The sequence below is a fragment of the Anser brachyrhynchus genome, assembly GCF_964034855.1.
Source record: "Anser brachyrhynchus genome assembly, chromosome: 4".
Lineage (NCBI taxonomy): Eukaryota > Metazoa > Chordata > Aves > Anseriformes > Anatidae > Anser > Anser brachyrhynchus.
Genome location: NC_137698.1, coordinates 13,547,023 through 13,563,420, shown reverse-complemented (window position 1 = coordinate 13,563,420; position 16,398 = coordinate 13,547,023). Strand labels below are relative to the sequence as shown.

The window sequence follows — 16,398 nt, the reverse complement described above, 5'->3', positions numbered from 1 at the left end:
GAAAATCCCACCTATTTAATATGAAGCAGTCTTTAATGTCATGCTACCCTTTTATCCATACATACGAGTGGCAGCAACACAGGCAAGAAGGAGGAACCTGCTCAGATGGAGGCTGTCGAAAGGCAGAGTACAGGTACATGCAAGGCCGTGAAGGCACCTGCACCAAAGCAGCACATTTACCTCTTGGGGTGAGCCTCTCACAAAAGGGCTGCCAAGGCTGTGAACCGTAAAACTTTCCTTTTTAAAGAGAAGAGACTAGGGGCGAGCTGGTGCAGGTGCCCGACAGCTGCAAGACATAAGCCTGCTGTTCCCAGCCACGCTGTGTTGGAAATTCTGCAGCTCCAACTGGCCCCCCATCGTACCTGGATGGTGCTGCTCCCTGAGTGCCATGCCCTGAATCCCCTTTTTATCTTCCATAAAATCAGCCTGGCTAACAAGTCTGTTGACCGCTCACCCCCCAAAAAACATTTATCGGCAGAGGTTACTGGAGGCTCGTGCCTCCAAGGTGGGACACAAAACCTTCGAAGCACAGGAGCTTGCTTGTGCTTTGAGCATTGAGCTTTCCTGCCATAAGGACCTGAACTAAACTCTGCGTGAGCTGCCTCAGAGGGAAGTGGGAGAAGACAGGTTGAAAACAGGTTTATTATAGCCATAATTTACCCACGGAGCATCCTGCTGCTGGAAATAACCTTTCTAAAGCCGTAACGGCACATGCAGCTGATTATAAGCGGCAGTCAAAGATACCAGGTCATCTGTGTGTGTGGAGTTCAGAGCAAAGCACCATTGCTTTTCTGCACCATAGAGGTATGTGTGCTGCCCCTCCGGTCACGGGGAGCCGGTGTGAATGATGGCATGTGTGGCACCAAGGGGAAACCATAAATATTCAATGCTTCGAGGCCAAAAAAAAACAGAAAAAGAAAAGACAAAAAAGGAAAAGACACCTGTAGGTTCTTGCTATATTCACTCTTGTCACCAGGATGGAACTATTTGCCTATTAAAATGTGGATGCTTCTTGTCTTTGGGCATAATATCCCTTTTAAGGGTCTGGGATTCAGGCCCCAGTCAACGTGAGGCTGTGAGCTGCTGGCAGCGCTCCCGTCACACCAGCTGAGTCGGTCGTGCAGCTCGGCTTGTGCATTTAAGTTGTTGTTTGGGGGTTTAAGCAGCACTGTGAGAATATCAAGCATTTGCTTCCAGCACATAATAACTGCTCTGGGTTTACCAATATATATATTTTTTTATTATTGAGGTTTTAGTTTGGGTTTTTACATGTGTACAGAGTATTTAAGGAGTAGAAACATAAGAAAAGAAGCAAGGGAGGAGGAAATAAAAAAGACAGCAATTAGTTAGAAGCTGAGTTTTTTTGTTGGCATTGTGTGGGAGAAGACTATCACCACCTGCAGTACCAGATACGACGAGCAGTAACCACCTGTAAAAAGCTATTCTGGCGTGCAAAAGTAAGATTTCCAAGCTCTGGCTGTCCTGACTAGTCTCAACATTTCAGCATTACACAGATCACCTCTCCTGAACTGGGAAGACGTGTGACCAGGTGTACGACCCACGTGTCCCCAGGGCTTGCTGCCCTCCTGCGGGTACCCCTTTAGGTGCTCCTCCAGCTCCCCTCCAAGCCAGCAATGAGCCCCTTGCTGCTGTCCTGCCCCTGGCCAACACCCAGCAGCAGAAGTCAGCAGCAGCAGTGATGATTTCCTCATCCATAGCCTCTGCTATTTCCTCATCAATAACCTCTGCTGTTGTCCCTGCCAAGGATGCCCATGGATAATGCGGCCACTGCTGCTTTCCCCAGCAGCATTAATCACTGATTTTATCTGGTTTCAGCTTCATTCCTTAGGATGTTCTCTGCTCTGTTACCAGAGAACCTGCGACGACATGACACTTATGTAGTAGTGTTCATGAGCACAGACTATTTAAACCCTGAAATATTCATTAAATAAAATTTGCATAGAGTCTAGCTGAATGCAGCAGGTAGCTAAAAATAAAGAACTTTTCTTTTTAAGTGTAAGGAGGAGATCAGGGTGTGACAGATGACCAAGCTAGTGCTCTTAGGCTTTCCTGAGAGAGCTTTTTATAAGATGAGCTACCCTTTTATTCCTGTTATCTAGGCAAGTCTGCAGGGTATTGCACTCTTTATAACCTCGCAAGATCAAGAGCATGTGGGATTGTACGGCAGAGAGGCTGGCCAGGCAGAGAAGAGCCCCAGCGGGGGAAGCAGGATGGAAGCAATAGGGACACAGGTAGCGAAACACAAAGACCTCTCATGGCTCAGCACCTCCCTCTCCCCCATCCCTCTGGAGCATCTTGCTGCTCATTGTCTGGGGGCAAGGAGGAAGGGAGCAGATTGGTTAGCAAACACAGATTTCAGGGAACTAAATGCAATCAACAGGAGGAAAGGAGCAGCACTGTGGTAAACAGTATTGCCTACACGGTGTCTCCAAAGCTGTGATGATCCCCCCCCTACTTCCAGCCTACATAGTCTTGTAGTTTGTCTTGGCGTGTGTTTCCCGTTGTGTCTCTCCTTCGCATTTTTTAGGGAGATCTTTACAGTCTTATGCAGCTTGTCTCCTATGGTTCTTGCAGAAGACTGACAAGCAATGCCCATCAGAGCCAAAGTGTCCTTGCGCAGTAGGAAATGTAGTGATAGTCCAGCAAACTTGTGCATCAGGTAGCTATGGGGCATTCTGTGACAGGAATGCACAGGGAAAGTAACCCTGGTTATGTGCAGATTACAAAAAGCAGGGGGAAAAAGGGATTCACCACTTGCAAAACATCCCAAGATGCTTTCCAGGAGCATGCAATGCACAAAGCGTGGCTCAGTGCTCACCTCACAGCCTTGTGCTTCTCCCTTCCCCTTTCCCACTTGCAGGCAAGACTTTATGAAGGAAGGATGCCACGAGCTACATATTGACACTGGAAAGTCTCACTCCGTACATGCCCAGCAACCAGCATCTCCAAAAGGCAGTGCCATGTTTCCAAAAAGAGCAGTCTATGTATCAAGTGGATGGCTTTGTAGGACCAAGCACTGCCTTTTTGCCTTTAGTCTGTTTTTCATTGAAAGTGGGATGCTTACCGCAGCTGAATGATGAAGTTTTAATATTCTATCTATCTCTACATGCATTTTTTTCCTCCCTTTCTTTTAACAAAGCTCTAAAAAAGCAGATCCCTCCAGTACGGGGCTGGCTATACGCTTTGACCCGGCTTGCCAAATTGCGTGCCCCAAGCGTTGGTACGGATGTAATACTGTAATAGTTACTTCATCAGGCTATTGTGTGTGCCACGTGCTGTTCTCTCATATCTCTCCACCTTTGCCCACCATGAAGAAATGCCTTAGAAATTCTGTAGTTCTCCCTCACACTCTGAGAGCAGTTTAGGCTCCAAGGGCTTGAGTTGAGCTTCATGTGCTGCAGTCTGCACAGGCGACACTGCTGTGTTCCCAGTCACATAACGCCTGCATCTACTGAGCCATTGATCAAAGAGCAGAAACCTTCACCATGCCCATAATCAACTATCTGACATGACAAGAGACTGCTTTGATGGGGAAAAAAATCATAAAAATAACCCCCATCCTGCTCCCTGCCCTCCCCGAACCAAATGTCAGTTTTAAAACATTTTCGGCTTAATGTAATTAATGATGTCTATTTCCCCTCTTTTGTGATTCAGCTGTTACCAAATCTATAAGAAGCACCAACAGCGAACCCTGTGGTGCCAGATCAGCCTGGGGACGGAAATAATCAGCTTGAAAATAAGCAGCAGTTTTTGCAATCAAAGCGCTAATAGGCAAGTAGGCCGGAGGAGAGACGCTCAAGAAAGAAGGGATGGAAAAGGGGGGGAAAAAGCCTGTTCACCAATAAATCAAAAACTCATGGGAAGAGAAAGAAAGAAAGACAAAGATATTCGGTAAGACACAAGTCACTCCATAGCAAATCCATCACTGGTTTGTTCTTGCATAGTTTCAGACACACTGCACCGATCACCCCCCTCCCATTTTATCATGGCAGTATTTGCTACAGTGGATCTCACTCTCTGCGTGACATTAATCCCACCTGGAAACCTGTTTTTTTGGAGACTAATACTAGTGGGTAGAAGAGACTGATACTAATGGGCCCTTTTAACTTTCTCCAAAATACAGGTGTGTCAAGTGTTTCAAGGCTTTGCAGCCTCGGTTGGACTGCTGCACAGATCGGCGTGGCCACAGGGTCTGAATTGCTCATTTTACTTGCATGCACAGCTCTGCCACACGCCTCCCAGCTCAGTCCCTGCTGGCATGAAAAATAAAACCAAACAGGGAGGCACAACCTGGCTGGCTGACAACTGTTACGCTACGACACCAGGGGATTCCCAAGGTCAGGATGGGAAACGCTGAAATCTAGACCCGTCGGGAGGCACAGCTTGGTCAGGAATAGACCTCATTTCCTCCCCATGGCATTTTGGCTTGAGCACCTGGCTGCAGGAACATCTCAGGTGGCCCAAAACAGACCCTTGCACAGAACTGATTGCTCCTGAGGGATACGAAGACAGGCTGGGCCCTTGGCCGTGGGATGGGAAGGCTGACGGGGTCTCTAGTGCAACGTGGCTGGCGGTGGCAATGGCGCCTTCTGTGAGGAATAACTTTGCATACGCCCGGAGCAAGAAAATAAAGAGACAGCAAACAAAGACCGAGGAGGCCTAACGGGGACTTGTTTTACTCTTTGACATGCTACCAGCAGTTTTTAATCTCAGAAGAATCAAAATTTAAAAAAAAAAAAAAAAAAAAAAAAGGAAATTACAATGATTAAAAAGTACGACACATGAAATACTATACTCAAATCATCTGCATGTCATCATCTAGTATATACAGTAGGCACAAAACAGACCTAGAATAACCTGCGAGAAATGTGGACCAGCTTTGTTCTCGCCCCTAAACAAGTCTCGCTAGCCTGATGTCTCTAGTCAGCCGTAGCCGCGTAACGTTTGTGCTTAAATTGCTCAGCTCGGCTTCCTTTCTTTGGCATTGCTCACCCATGCCTTACAGGAGAGGAAACGTACTGAAGACAGCAGTGGAGAGAGGAACAACAGAGAAGAGCGATTAACCGTACAGTACATACATACAGTGTCTTCTAAATTGTGATCAGTTGTTTATTGGTTGGCAAACAAGCTTCACTTTTACAACAAATATTAGTAATGAGGTCATTCAACTGCTGAGACCGTACAAAATGATCATAAATTAAAAAAAAAAAAAGCGAAAAGAAAAAAAAAAAAAAAGAAATTATTCTCCGTGCTGCTAATTTACCTCTGGAAAGCCTATGTTACTTAAAATCCTGTCAAATAAATAACTTTCCTGTTAGGCAAAATAATGAACAGAAGACTTCTTTTCTTTAAAAATCACTGCAAAAGTACTTTTTAGATCACTACGCATCAATCAGTTTTCTTCGTAACCACTGCAGTACAAGTGCCTAAACTGGGGACCGGGCAGAGCCGTGAAGGCCCTTGAACTCCTACGGGGAAGTCGCCGTCTCATGCAGAAGCCCCGCTATGACTACAAAAACCTCTTGGCTTCTAGATGCGAACCTACGGCCTGGGTGAGGGGCTGCTTGCCAAAGATGCTTCACAGGATTACTGTTATGATCGGTTGTGCACTGTAAACAGAAAGTTTGCCCTGCTCTATTCTGCAAAAGGTCTGCCAGCAATACACCGGCTGAAGAGAGAGACACAGCAAGGAAATAGAAGACTCCCCTGGCTGGAAAGAAACTGTTATCGTGTTACTAAAAATGGTCCTTAGAAAGCGGTGTTTGTATTTTTATATTTTTTTTTTTGCCCAGTGAGACTTTTTACCAGGATGGGAGGGGCAGGGGAAGAGGCAAAAGGAAAGAAAAGAAAAATAGGAGTTATGAAAAACCTTGCTCCTACTGGTAGACAAACTTACAAGACCAGCACAACAGAAAAGTTCTTATTTTTTTTTTCCACTACAGTAACAGGGACGCAAGTTCTGGAGGAACAGAAAGCAGACTATATGTGCAATGCTAGTATCTGTACATTACATAGAAATTGTTCGATTCTCTTTTTTCTGCCATTAGTTTTTTATCATCAGTTAATACGGCAAAACGTAAAATATGCGTTTAGCATATAATTCTAGGATTCCCTTCCGTCTCATTAATTTTTGTTTGGTTTGCTCCGGCAGCAAAGGGTACTGCGGTCAAACCGAGCTGTGAGTGACCAAAACCCATTACGTGATCTGGATTTGTAATAAACAGCTTTGCTAGCTTGTTTGTTTTGTGCAGCACTCCCACCTAGATGCGTCATCTCTACTAGTTTCAAATGCACATTTTTGGCCTTTTTTTTTTTCTTTGCTTTTTTTTTTTTTTTCTTAAATCAGGTCTTCGGTATTAAGAGCAACACAGCATCAAGGATTGTTTAAACAAACACAGCATAACTTGAGAAGGCCACGAAGTGTGCCGTTATCTGTCCTATCTCTTTCATTAACATAATGAAGTCTGTCTGAAGGGAGGAAGGATGGGGAGGAAGAGGGGGGGCAGCAGTTCCTGTTTGTTTTTTTTTGTTTGTTTTTCCGGGCTGGCCTAAAAATTCCAGTAAAAAAAGTCCAAGAGTTTCATTTTGTTTAGAACAGCATGAAGATTTAGGAGTACACACAATATTACCACTGCTTGTATTAACTCAGAACAGTAAACCGAGTGTTACGGAGGGGCTGTTTGTTGTCTGTTTGCTTAATTTTTGCTTAATCTTCTATAGACTAGTGACCAAGTGAGCGGGTCCTTTTGCATTGCCGTCCGGGGGAGTTCCCTCTTTGTTTGGCGGGACTATAAAACCGTCGCTGCTGCCTCGACCTAGCTGGTAGTACGTGTGTAGCTGATGGACGTGGTTTCTGGAGCCTAGGTTGGGCATGCTTTTGTAGTAAACATCATCGGCATCACCGCTTTTGGCTGGCGGGGGGTCGGTCTGGGTGCTGGCGGTGACGCTCTCTGTCATGGGCATGCCAGCCAGCGTGGGCATGCTGGTGTACAGAGAATCCCTGTTGGGCGACTGGAGGTCGTCCGTGTGCTCGTTGGTCAGCAAAGGGAAAAAGCTCTCGCTGTTGTCTTGCGGGATGCGCCGCCGGCTGTAGAGGTGGGGCTGGTGGTTGTCTGCTGAGTACACCCGGGGGGGCAGCAGCGGGGCGTCCGACTCCTCGTGGATGAGCTCCAGGCCCAGGCTCTCCTCGTGGGTGAAGGAGGTGGCGTCGTCCAGCACGATGGCGTCGTCCTCGCTCCCGCCGCCCACGCTGTTGACGAGTTTGTTCATCAGGTTGCGGCTCTGCTCGCTGGAGCGCTCGTGGTTGTTCAGGTAGGAAGGGATGTAGTTGGAGGTGAGTTCCTTCAGGATCTTTTTCTCGAGGGCGTTCTCGGTGTGGTTGTACCCGCGGTCAAGGATTTGCACGCAGTTGCTGAGGTACTCGCCGCTGGCGATGCTGTAGCTGTTGCCGTGATTACCATTCAGTGGTAGAGTATCCGTGACACTTGTATCCCTGGCATTGTTCAGAAGCCCCTCTGAAAAACATTACACAAGAGAGGGTGACTTGTACAAACAGGAGGACACTCACGCGGGATGTGCACACTCAAAACCCCCTTCCTAGGCTGCCACGCTGCTGGGGGAAGGCAACTGGTGGGCCAGGCTCAGCAGCGAGAAGAGTGCTTTGGCCAAAACAAGAGGGCATGGCTCCACCTCGCCGACTTAAGGTCTGGCCACTGAAAAATGGAAAAGTGCTGCCAGGTGTTTTACTTGATGCAGCAAGAGCTGGTGGGAAGGAATAACCTCTCCTCACCAACATATCCTATGTGGCTATAGTGCACGGCTGCTTCCAGAGGCTCGGGGCTTTGCTCTGTATGTCTTTGGGGAGCTGAGGGATACGTGAGCCTGAGCTGGTCCAAACAGCCCTTGCTCCACGCTCTTTGGCAATTCACCCCAGCTGAGGAAATGTATTCACAGCACAGGTTAATCATTACCCTGACTTCACTTAGGACTGTATCCTTACTTGCTTTGAAGGTGAAAAATAAATCCTCTCTCCACGTCAGAGGAAAGGCATAGGCCCTAAAGCCAAGATTTGGTGATTAGCTTGTGCAGACAAGCAAGACAGGGGTGCAGAGCGCTTCCTGTCTGAAGCTTTTTGGGAACAAGGCTAAATGCCCTACCTCTCCTGGTCCAAGGCCGTGGCCAAAATAACTTATTTGATACCGGACACGTGGCATTTCTAATGTAATCAGTGCTGCAGACAGCTGCTGCAGGGTTTTGCAGAGCCTTTAGAAGTAGCTTCTATTTTACTTTCCAAGTTAAAGCAGAGGGCTTAATGAAGATAAACTACCATCACTGCCACGGTATCTCAGGCTCAGGGGGACCTGCACAGAGTGACAGGGTCTTGGGGATGCCACTAGGCCTGGCTCGCTACCTTTCTGCCTTGCCTGCTGTGTTGGAAAATGCAGCCCAGTGAAATTCAGGTGCCTGGCTTGCATGAGGAATATATAATGCACATACAGCCACAGATGAGACATTTGGATTTTAGCAACAAATGGGCCTGGTCGCTTCTGTCCCACTAACTGCCTGCGTCAACACTGCCAGCAGAAGTCCGGGGCTTGACTCGTGCCTCCCTCGCACTGCAGGGGATGGCGGAGAAGTGCTTTGAAAGCAATGTGGGACGAGTGGGCAAGGGAGGATAAACTCGGGCCACTGGCAGTTTAAGCTGCCGTGCTTTCTTTTTTGTATTACTGGCCTCCCCAGAGCGAGGAATGCATGAAATCATGTATCTACCTTTCAGCTAAGGGTTTTGGGCGTTGCCAAAAAAATCACAAGCAACTCCCAGCAAGCAGCAGTTGATTAGAGGAGCCATTAGCCAACAATTTAGGATTAACAGTTGCTCACACCATGCTTGGTACATGGCATGTGTACCTTCTGAAAATACAGGGTTTAGTCTATATCTGCGATGTAGTAGTTGTGTACGTCAATGGCTGGAAAATGCTACTGCAGGATTTTGTTCTCTTTTGAGTGAAATGCCCCAAATGTGTCTGAGTTTAGGTTTCTGAAGCTTAGAGCGTGCTGCTGTGTCCCGTGTTTCCAGAAAACAAGGGAGCTATGCAAAAAAGTTAGCTAGCCATCACAGACATAGAGCAAAGCCACTTATTTTCACGTTGGAAGCTCTCCCAACGAGCCATGATGTTTAGGGAGAAATGAGAAGTGAGCGTTTTAGGGGAGGACTGTATGCAACGGGAACAGTGATTGTCTGATGGTTGGGCACTGTATGCATTGAGGCACCGAGTGCCACTTCTGCTGCCAATGCATAGAGCTGGAGGCCGGGGGGTTCAGCGGGGAAATAAAACGGAGGCATTGCACGTGAAAACAGAGCGGGTTCTGTAATGAAACACGCCGTATAAAAATGCTACGACCTTGCAAATTAAAAGGTGAAGTTCAAAAGAATTGTACGCACGGCTAAATGAAAAACTAGGCTGGGTAAATGATACCACAAAAACGGGAAATAAACAAAGAAGGCACCATCTAATCTTATCTCTCTCTATATATATGTATGTGCACATACATATATATACCCACACACATACACACGCACACATGTATATATACATATGTATATTCATAAGCTTTTGATTCTTCCAATTTCAAAACTGTGAGATGAATTTCCTTTATTAACTACATCATCTATATGTGATGCAATAAAAGTGAACTAAAAAAAATTACATTTGATATGCAATGTTTAGCTTTACTCCCATACTTGTCTCTCTGTAGGGCTCTAAACGACAGCATGAAGAAAAGGAAAGAAAAAACAACAAGTAAGCTTACAGCGACAGTAGGAGAAACATGAGTAAAAAGCAAGTTGATGATATGCAGAAGAGAGTTAACGGAAATAATTTTCACTGCCCAGAATACATGAATTTGTTACATGGTTTATTTCAGGTTAAAAATATTGACATTTTAGACAGAAAATTATTTTACGCGCAATATCAATATACTACATTTTATTAAAAAAAATAATCACATTTAAAACTTTTTCCAATGCCATTATGAATGTCCAGTGTGCAACACAAATCAAGAAATAATCCCTGGAAATTTTAAGAAAAGTCTAAAGCTCGCAACAGTCATGCTTGAAAAGACAGGCAATGTCAAAGTCATTTCCAAAGTCTTAAAATGAATGGCTTTACTTACTGTTAGTTATAATAACCCCTGGCAGTTGAAACTGAAATCCATTTCCTTGCTAAAATGTTTTGCTGTCCATCCTTTGCAACAGTGCTTTGTAAGAGTACGACTTTGCTCATCATGGGGCTGCTGGCACGTTACAAACTTTTGCAAGGAAGATTTTTTTTTTTTTTTCCGGTTCTTTTATAACCAAAATGCATGGAAAGCTACATGGACTTTGCAAACAAAGGTGAGAGAAATAGTAGATCGAATAATGGCATCTTTAAATGAAGCTATCGAGAAGGAAGGATTAAAAAAAAAAAAGGAGAGCCAGAGATGAAGATGAAGAGCCATTGTTAACTGTCAGCTTCCCACTCTGCACTGGTCTGTGGCACGCTGTGATTTAAGCAGAGCTTGTTACGTGATTTCCTTCTTCTCTTAAAATTATCAGTCATGGAAGCGGTTAGGCCATTTTGAGACACTTAGGCATCCAAGAGACTGAGCGAGCGTACATCCATCAGCTACAAATGGCAGCAAGCGCTGTGCACGTGCTGCGGGGTGCCAGGCTCCTCACCTACCACCTCCTCCTTCTTCTACGCTCTGTCCCACTGAAGGAATTGCTTTTGCCACCAGTAAACAGGCTTTGGCCTTTTGGGTTCTCATCCCCAGCCTCTTTTCAATGCTTTTTAGGGCTCCTGTTGAGACTCTAACACGGATGTGGCAGCTTCAGCTTGAACAGAGAGGGTATTTTAATGCATGTAACTGGGGAGGGGGAAGGAACGGACAGAACAGGTAAGACCCCAGGTTTACCCTCTTTATAGTGTCCTGCCTCTGTCAATGGACAGCACCAGAAGTGGCAGATGAAGGTGCAAAAATATCATAGCCTTGGTGACATGGAGTGAGTTAGTAGAGTGACGTTAGCTAGCGTGCCCTCACTGCACACCAGTCCTAGCCAAGGCACGCCCAGAGATGGTGCCAAGTGCCTACTTTTACAATGCACTATCCCTGCTTTAGCCTGGCTGCAGGGTCTTCAATCCCAAAGAGCCCAAACTGCTTTTGCTAACCTTTGTTTCCCCTGCGGGATCTCCTAATATTCACACTTTCTAATGGAATGCTTGGTCCCAGGACAATAACCAGTTTGAAAAGCAATAGCTATACCACTTTCTTTGATCATTAATTAACTTGCAGCTTCCTGAACACAATGGGTTGCATTCTGCTGCCTGGTAAAGTCAATGGTAAAGCTCCTGCAGCTTAAATGGGATCAGTAGTGGTCCCACTTTCTTTAATCTCCTACGGATGTAGACTAGGCAGGTTTCTCTGTTTTCCATCTGCTTGTGTTGCACCAAATAGCACTTTCAAATCAATAACACTATTTGTGGAACAATACGTTGTTAACTCAGGCAATTGTATCAGAATCCAGTCTTAAAAGCTAGAAGAACACAAGATTATTAAAATGTACGTAAAACCTTTTTGTCACATTTCTGCTCAAAACACTTTTGTTCGCTCAAGGCACCCAGACTTGAACATTAGGGCTTGTCTTAAGCCAGATGTTGACCCATCATTACCTGCTGCAACTTATTTTGAAAGTCCCTCAAATCTCAATATTATCATGCAAAGAAACATACAGAATATCAAAGCTTGTTTTGACATTTACGATACATAGAAGTTCCTAAAATGCAGAGCATTTCAAGCTTAACAGTAGTCCCTTTTAGAAAAAGCATTAGTGAAAGCAAATTTATTGCATAAAGTTAGCATGGCTTAGGAAATTTATGAACAGCAAAAAGGTCAAACACACATGCTTCCTTGTGGTTTGAATGAAAATACCCTAGTGATACAGTTTGATATCTATTTCTGTTGTAAACAATACCCTGCTATACAGCATACGGGGATTTTACTGTTTGCATGATAACCATCATTATTCTCCCTTCCTTAGGGATCCTTTACTGGTAAGGGACACCTTCACAGGGAGGGGACACCTGACATACTTGTGCTTGGAAGCAGCGTTACTCTGTAAGGATTTGGCCACCTCTCAAGCAAGCCCCCCAGAATCAAATGGAGGTGGTAGAGCTGGACAGAGCCGTCAGCAGAGGGGAGCTGGCAGAGCTCCATCCTCCCCAGCTGCCCCTCAGGTCCTGGTTAAACACATCTGCCTGTCCCTAGCAGCAGCACCAGGACATCTGCCTACAAACCCCAGGGGTCCCCACGGCTGGAGCAGAGATGCACACGTAGGTGACAAGAGGCTGATCTCCCAGCAGGAGCCTCAGCTAGGTACGACTGACTCTACCTATTCCCTTTTCATCGCCACAAGGAGGGTATGACAAGAGCTCCTAGTCTCCCCTACACCTTTTTCTATTCTTTCTTTCTTCTTACTTTCTAATAGCATATAGAAAACGTATTAATGCAAACGGCAAAACATTTCCTACAATGTCTAAGCTCTGCTTGTTAGAGACGACCTCCACTCCTTGCTTCAGCTGTCATTTTTTTCCTACAGATCAAGGGCGGTTTTGCTTTGTTTTGCATTTTTACTCGTGTAACCTCTGGCAGACACGCCGGTGCGCTGCTGACCGCATTTCTCTCTGCCATTTCGAACAAGCAGCTTTGGTGTCAAAGGCCATTTTAGCTTCACTTACCTTCAAAGGTGTTCCTGTTTCTGAAATGAATGGTTTAACGAGGAAATGTGCTGACAACAAAGAGAGGAATGGATACGTCTGACAAAACACAGACACAAGACCAAAACAATACAAAAGCACAGGGGTTAAAAAAAAAATCAAAATAAAAACTACTATGAATGCTTTGAGTGGGACTGATGAGTGTCTCTCAAAGTGAACTTGATCACTCATGGAAAAAAAGCCTAAGGAAAATGGAAAAATGCACTGAAATGAAAGGAAAGGGGGGGATCATTTTTGTGCCCAGTTCCAAAAAAACAAAGTGTGTGTGGGGGGAGAAAAAAAAAGGAAGAAAAAAAAAGAAAGAAATGGGCCAAAATAAGCCACAGAAAATGGAATTCTCACTAGAAAAATTAGAGAGAAACTCCAGCACACCTTGTGCGTTGTACATGCTGACAGAAGGGTTGTTATAGACCGCCGATTCCCCGAGCAATGTATTATAAGGGTTGTTAGTGCCATGAGGACGAAGCAGAGCATTGGTTATAAGATGATTAGCCATGGCTCCTGGAGCAGCCCGATAGAAAGACAGAGAAAAAAAAAAAACAACAAAAAAGGTCAATCAGGCAAATGTGGCATAAAAAAAAGGGAAAAAAGAACATTCAGAATGACAACAGTTGAAATAGTCCTGATTACAAGCAGCCAGCTAATTAGACTCAAAAACTGTAGGCCACTAAAGCAGCACAGATGTTACTGACGATGCACAAATCCAAACTGATGCAAAAGAAAATGGATCAGAAAGCAGATAAGCTACATTTATGGTGGTTCCCCAGTTGCTCTGAGTGTAAGCAAGGCTATGCCCACATGCTTGCTACAAATAAACACAGGAAGATGGCAGCCTACACAATGGGGGGGTGTGGGGGGGAACTCTCCAGAAAGTACCAAATGAAGAAGGAAAAAAGAAAAAAAAAAAAAGATTAACATAAAACAGCACATTTAATTCCCACTGTGTGTTAGGATCTCTTTTGTTTGTCCTTTGAAACACGTCTAAAATTGAAAAAAGCGTAATTAAAAAGAAAGGATGGAAACTGCATCCTCTCCTAAAGGCTCTCGGCACTTATCGGAGAGCTCTGCTTCACGAACCAGTTTCTCATTGCTAAGAGGGCAAGTTTCACTTCAGCTCCTGTTCCTGAAAGCTTCCCTGTACCTCCTGGCAGGTGGGGAGCAAGGGCACCGCAGCCCCAGCAGGTGTTCCTATCAGGAGCAAGAGGGGACCATGGAGATGTGCTTTTTTTTTTTCAGCACTCCCTGCCTTCCTTGCAGTCATTTCTGACCACGCAGCCAGCAGTCAGCCTCCTGCTTAGGTCTGTCCCTTGTGGTTGCAGCCTCCGGTGCTTTTTAGGATCATCAAGGTTGGGCAGGTGGCTGCTGAGACCCACCGTGTTTCCCACCACGGGCATCAACCCACGAAGCAAAGCCTCCCCCCTCCTTTTAGCTGACCTGCAGGACCACGAATCTATTAAGCCCTTGCCCCATTAAGACTCCTCTGGGATCCAGAGAGGCAGCTGACACAAAAACTCATCCCAGGGCAATCCCCAGGAATACTGAAGGACATATATTTTTTAACCTCTTGGGCTAAACCATTAGAGCAAAACCTTCCCAAGAACAAGTAAGTTTTTGATGGGGTGACTACAGCCAGTCAGGACAGGGCTACCAGAGAGCAAAGAGGAAGGGAAGGAGCACAGAAAACAGACCACCACCTTTTCCCCAGCCTGCTGCCATGCCAGGGCTGTGGCAAGCCTTCCAAATATTCCTTCCCAGCTTACCACACCCTGGCTTGGCCGCTAGTCAAACTGTTTGCCTTACCTGGCTGTCACCAATACCTGCTGGACCAAACCCAAACGAGCAATCAAAAAGCCAATTCCTCAAAACCAGCCACTCTCACAGCAATGCCTTTGTCACTTTTAGGGTAGGGGAGACCACCATCTGCTTCCTTTGGTGGTGGAGGTGGCCCTGTGGAGGCAGCCTTCGCAAGGCACGTGAGGTTCAGGGCACAACCTCTTCTCTGCAAATAATTACCTGGCTTCTGCTTTGCCTTGCCTTGCCTTATCAGCAAACCCTCTGAAAGCTCATACCAACAGAGTATCTAAAGAAAGCAAAAGCTGGCCAAACCCAAGGACCTCCAGAGCTCCAGAGTTGCCTCCCGCAGTGCTCGTACACTGGCTCCACGTCCCATGATGGCACTGCTGTACGATTGCAGAGGATCAGGAGAAAGCAGCCTGCTGTCCTGCCCCTCTTTTCTGCTCCCCCCCAGCCCTCCCACCCCGAGGCACATGGCATTAGCAGGTCACTTGGCCTTTTGAGCGCAGGACATGGTAAGAAGGCAGCACTGCATGAGGGCTGCATGCCAGGGAGGCTCCTCAACACATGCAGCTGGAAAAAATACTGTTGTCTCTCACCTGATGGTTTTGGCTATACTGATGAACTGTTGTGATTGGAAATAAGGAAACAAAGCTGTCTCCTGTAAAAAAACATTATATAAACACTTAACTAAGCAACCTTGAATATAACTCATAGTCAAATGAGTCAATCCTTTCTTTCAGGTAACGCATTTATCCATTAATCTCATGTACATGTGGGGCGAGGGACTGTAGGAACAACTTGTCTTCTTGCACTAGCTTTATACCAGTGTGACTATTAGCTGCATTGAAGTGTTTCTGCTTATGCCACTTCTAAACAAGCTGGGCCGTAAAAGATTTGAAAAGGGACTCGCTTTTGTTCAGGTAACAGGAATGTCCAGAGCTAATGCCAGTCATAAATCCAGAAGTGATATAATCCTCCCATTTGAGATTTAACCCAATCTCCAAGTTGGTCACTGTGAGATTTAATAAGGAAGAGGAGGATATACCTGCCACGTGATTTTGAATGCTTTTGCTCGAGGCGTCTTTAAATGGCAGCTGCCAGAAAGAGCACCTCACTCGATATATTCCTGGTCTGATCTTGTCTAGAAGACAGGGCTCCTGCAACAAAGACAGGGATGCTCATGGAGTTTGCTCCCTGTGTCAGCTGGGCACGTCGGACCGTTTAGCACCAGGGCTGCTTGTGCCGCATGACAAGAGACAAGAAGGGACAGATCTGTGTCAGCACGCAATGCTTGGCTTGCCTAGAGGCACCAGGGGGGTTCTTTGCTGCCCAGTGGGCTCTGAAACGAGCTAAATTCACACAAACCTGGCTCTTCTGGACTAGATCATTTCTGGCAACTTTTAATGCAGAGCCACGATTCCAACTATAAACACCACCAAAGGCTGAAAACTCAGAATAAGTCATTTTCTCTCTCTCAGGTGTGTAAAAGAGGATGCTTGGTATAACAAAACAGCCCGTATGCAGATACTAAGCAAAAATATTGTATCTTCTGCCTTCCTCTCCCTTTATTCCCGAGGGCAAAGATTTTTTAATTTACTGATCTAAATGCCATTTGTGATGGCAGTGCTGAGTAATTCTCCTGATGCAAAGCCAAAACAAACCCACCCATAGCACTTTCTGATTGCTTTCAATACTTTTAGGCACTGGGCTGGGCCCTAAGGACTCAGCAGCAGGTGCGCTGGCCACAGCGAACTTCACCTTCTGTGCA

General features: G+C 45.8%; 2 protein-coding genes across 28 annotated transcripts in view; one reads left to right on the top strand and one right to left on the bottom strand.

Annotated features, from left to right (window-relative positions):
• LOC308195067 (uncharacterized protein) overlaps positions 1 to 16,398 on the top strand; it is a 1,623,621-nt gene that overhangs the window by 477,205 nt on the left and 1,130,018 nt on the right. The window lies entirely within an intron of this gene.
• ADGRL3 (adhesion G protein-coupled receptor L3) overlaps positions 1 to 16,398 on the bottom strand; it is a 535,523-nt gene that overhangs the window by 3,641 nt on the left and 515,484 nt on the right. For 12 of the 27 annotated variants that reach the window (XM_080591834.1, XM_080591831.1, XM_080591832.1 and 9 more), the window contains 3 exons: positions 13,206 to 13,334; positions 9,764 to 9,781; positions 1,218 to 7,535 (listed from right to left, as the gene is read on the bottom strand). The exons of 2 other annotated variants lie outside the window; for them this stretch is intronic. In XM_080591834.1, the coding sequence (XP_080447960.1) occupies positions 6,736 to 7,535; positions 9,764 to 9,781; positions 13,206 to 13,334 (947 nt within the window). In that variant the 3' untranslated portion in view covers positions 1,218 to 6,735. Of the gene's footprint in view, positions 1 to 1,217; positions 7,536 to 9,729; positions 9,782 to 13,205; positions 13,335 to 16,398 lie in introns of those variants that run through there. 13 more of the 27 variants (XM_080591815.1, XM_080591817.1, XM_080591818.1 and 10 more) reach the window with 4 other exon arrangements.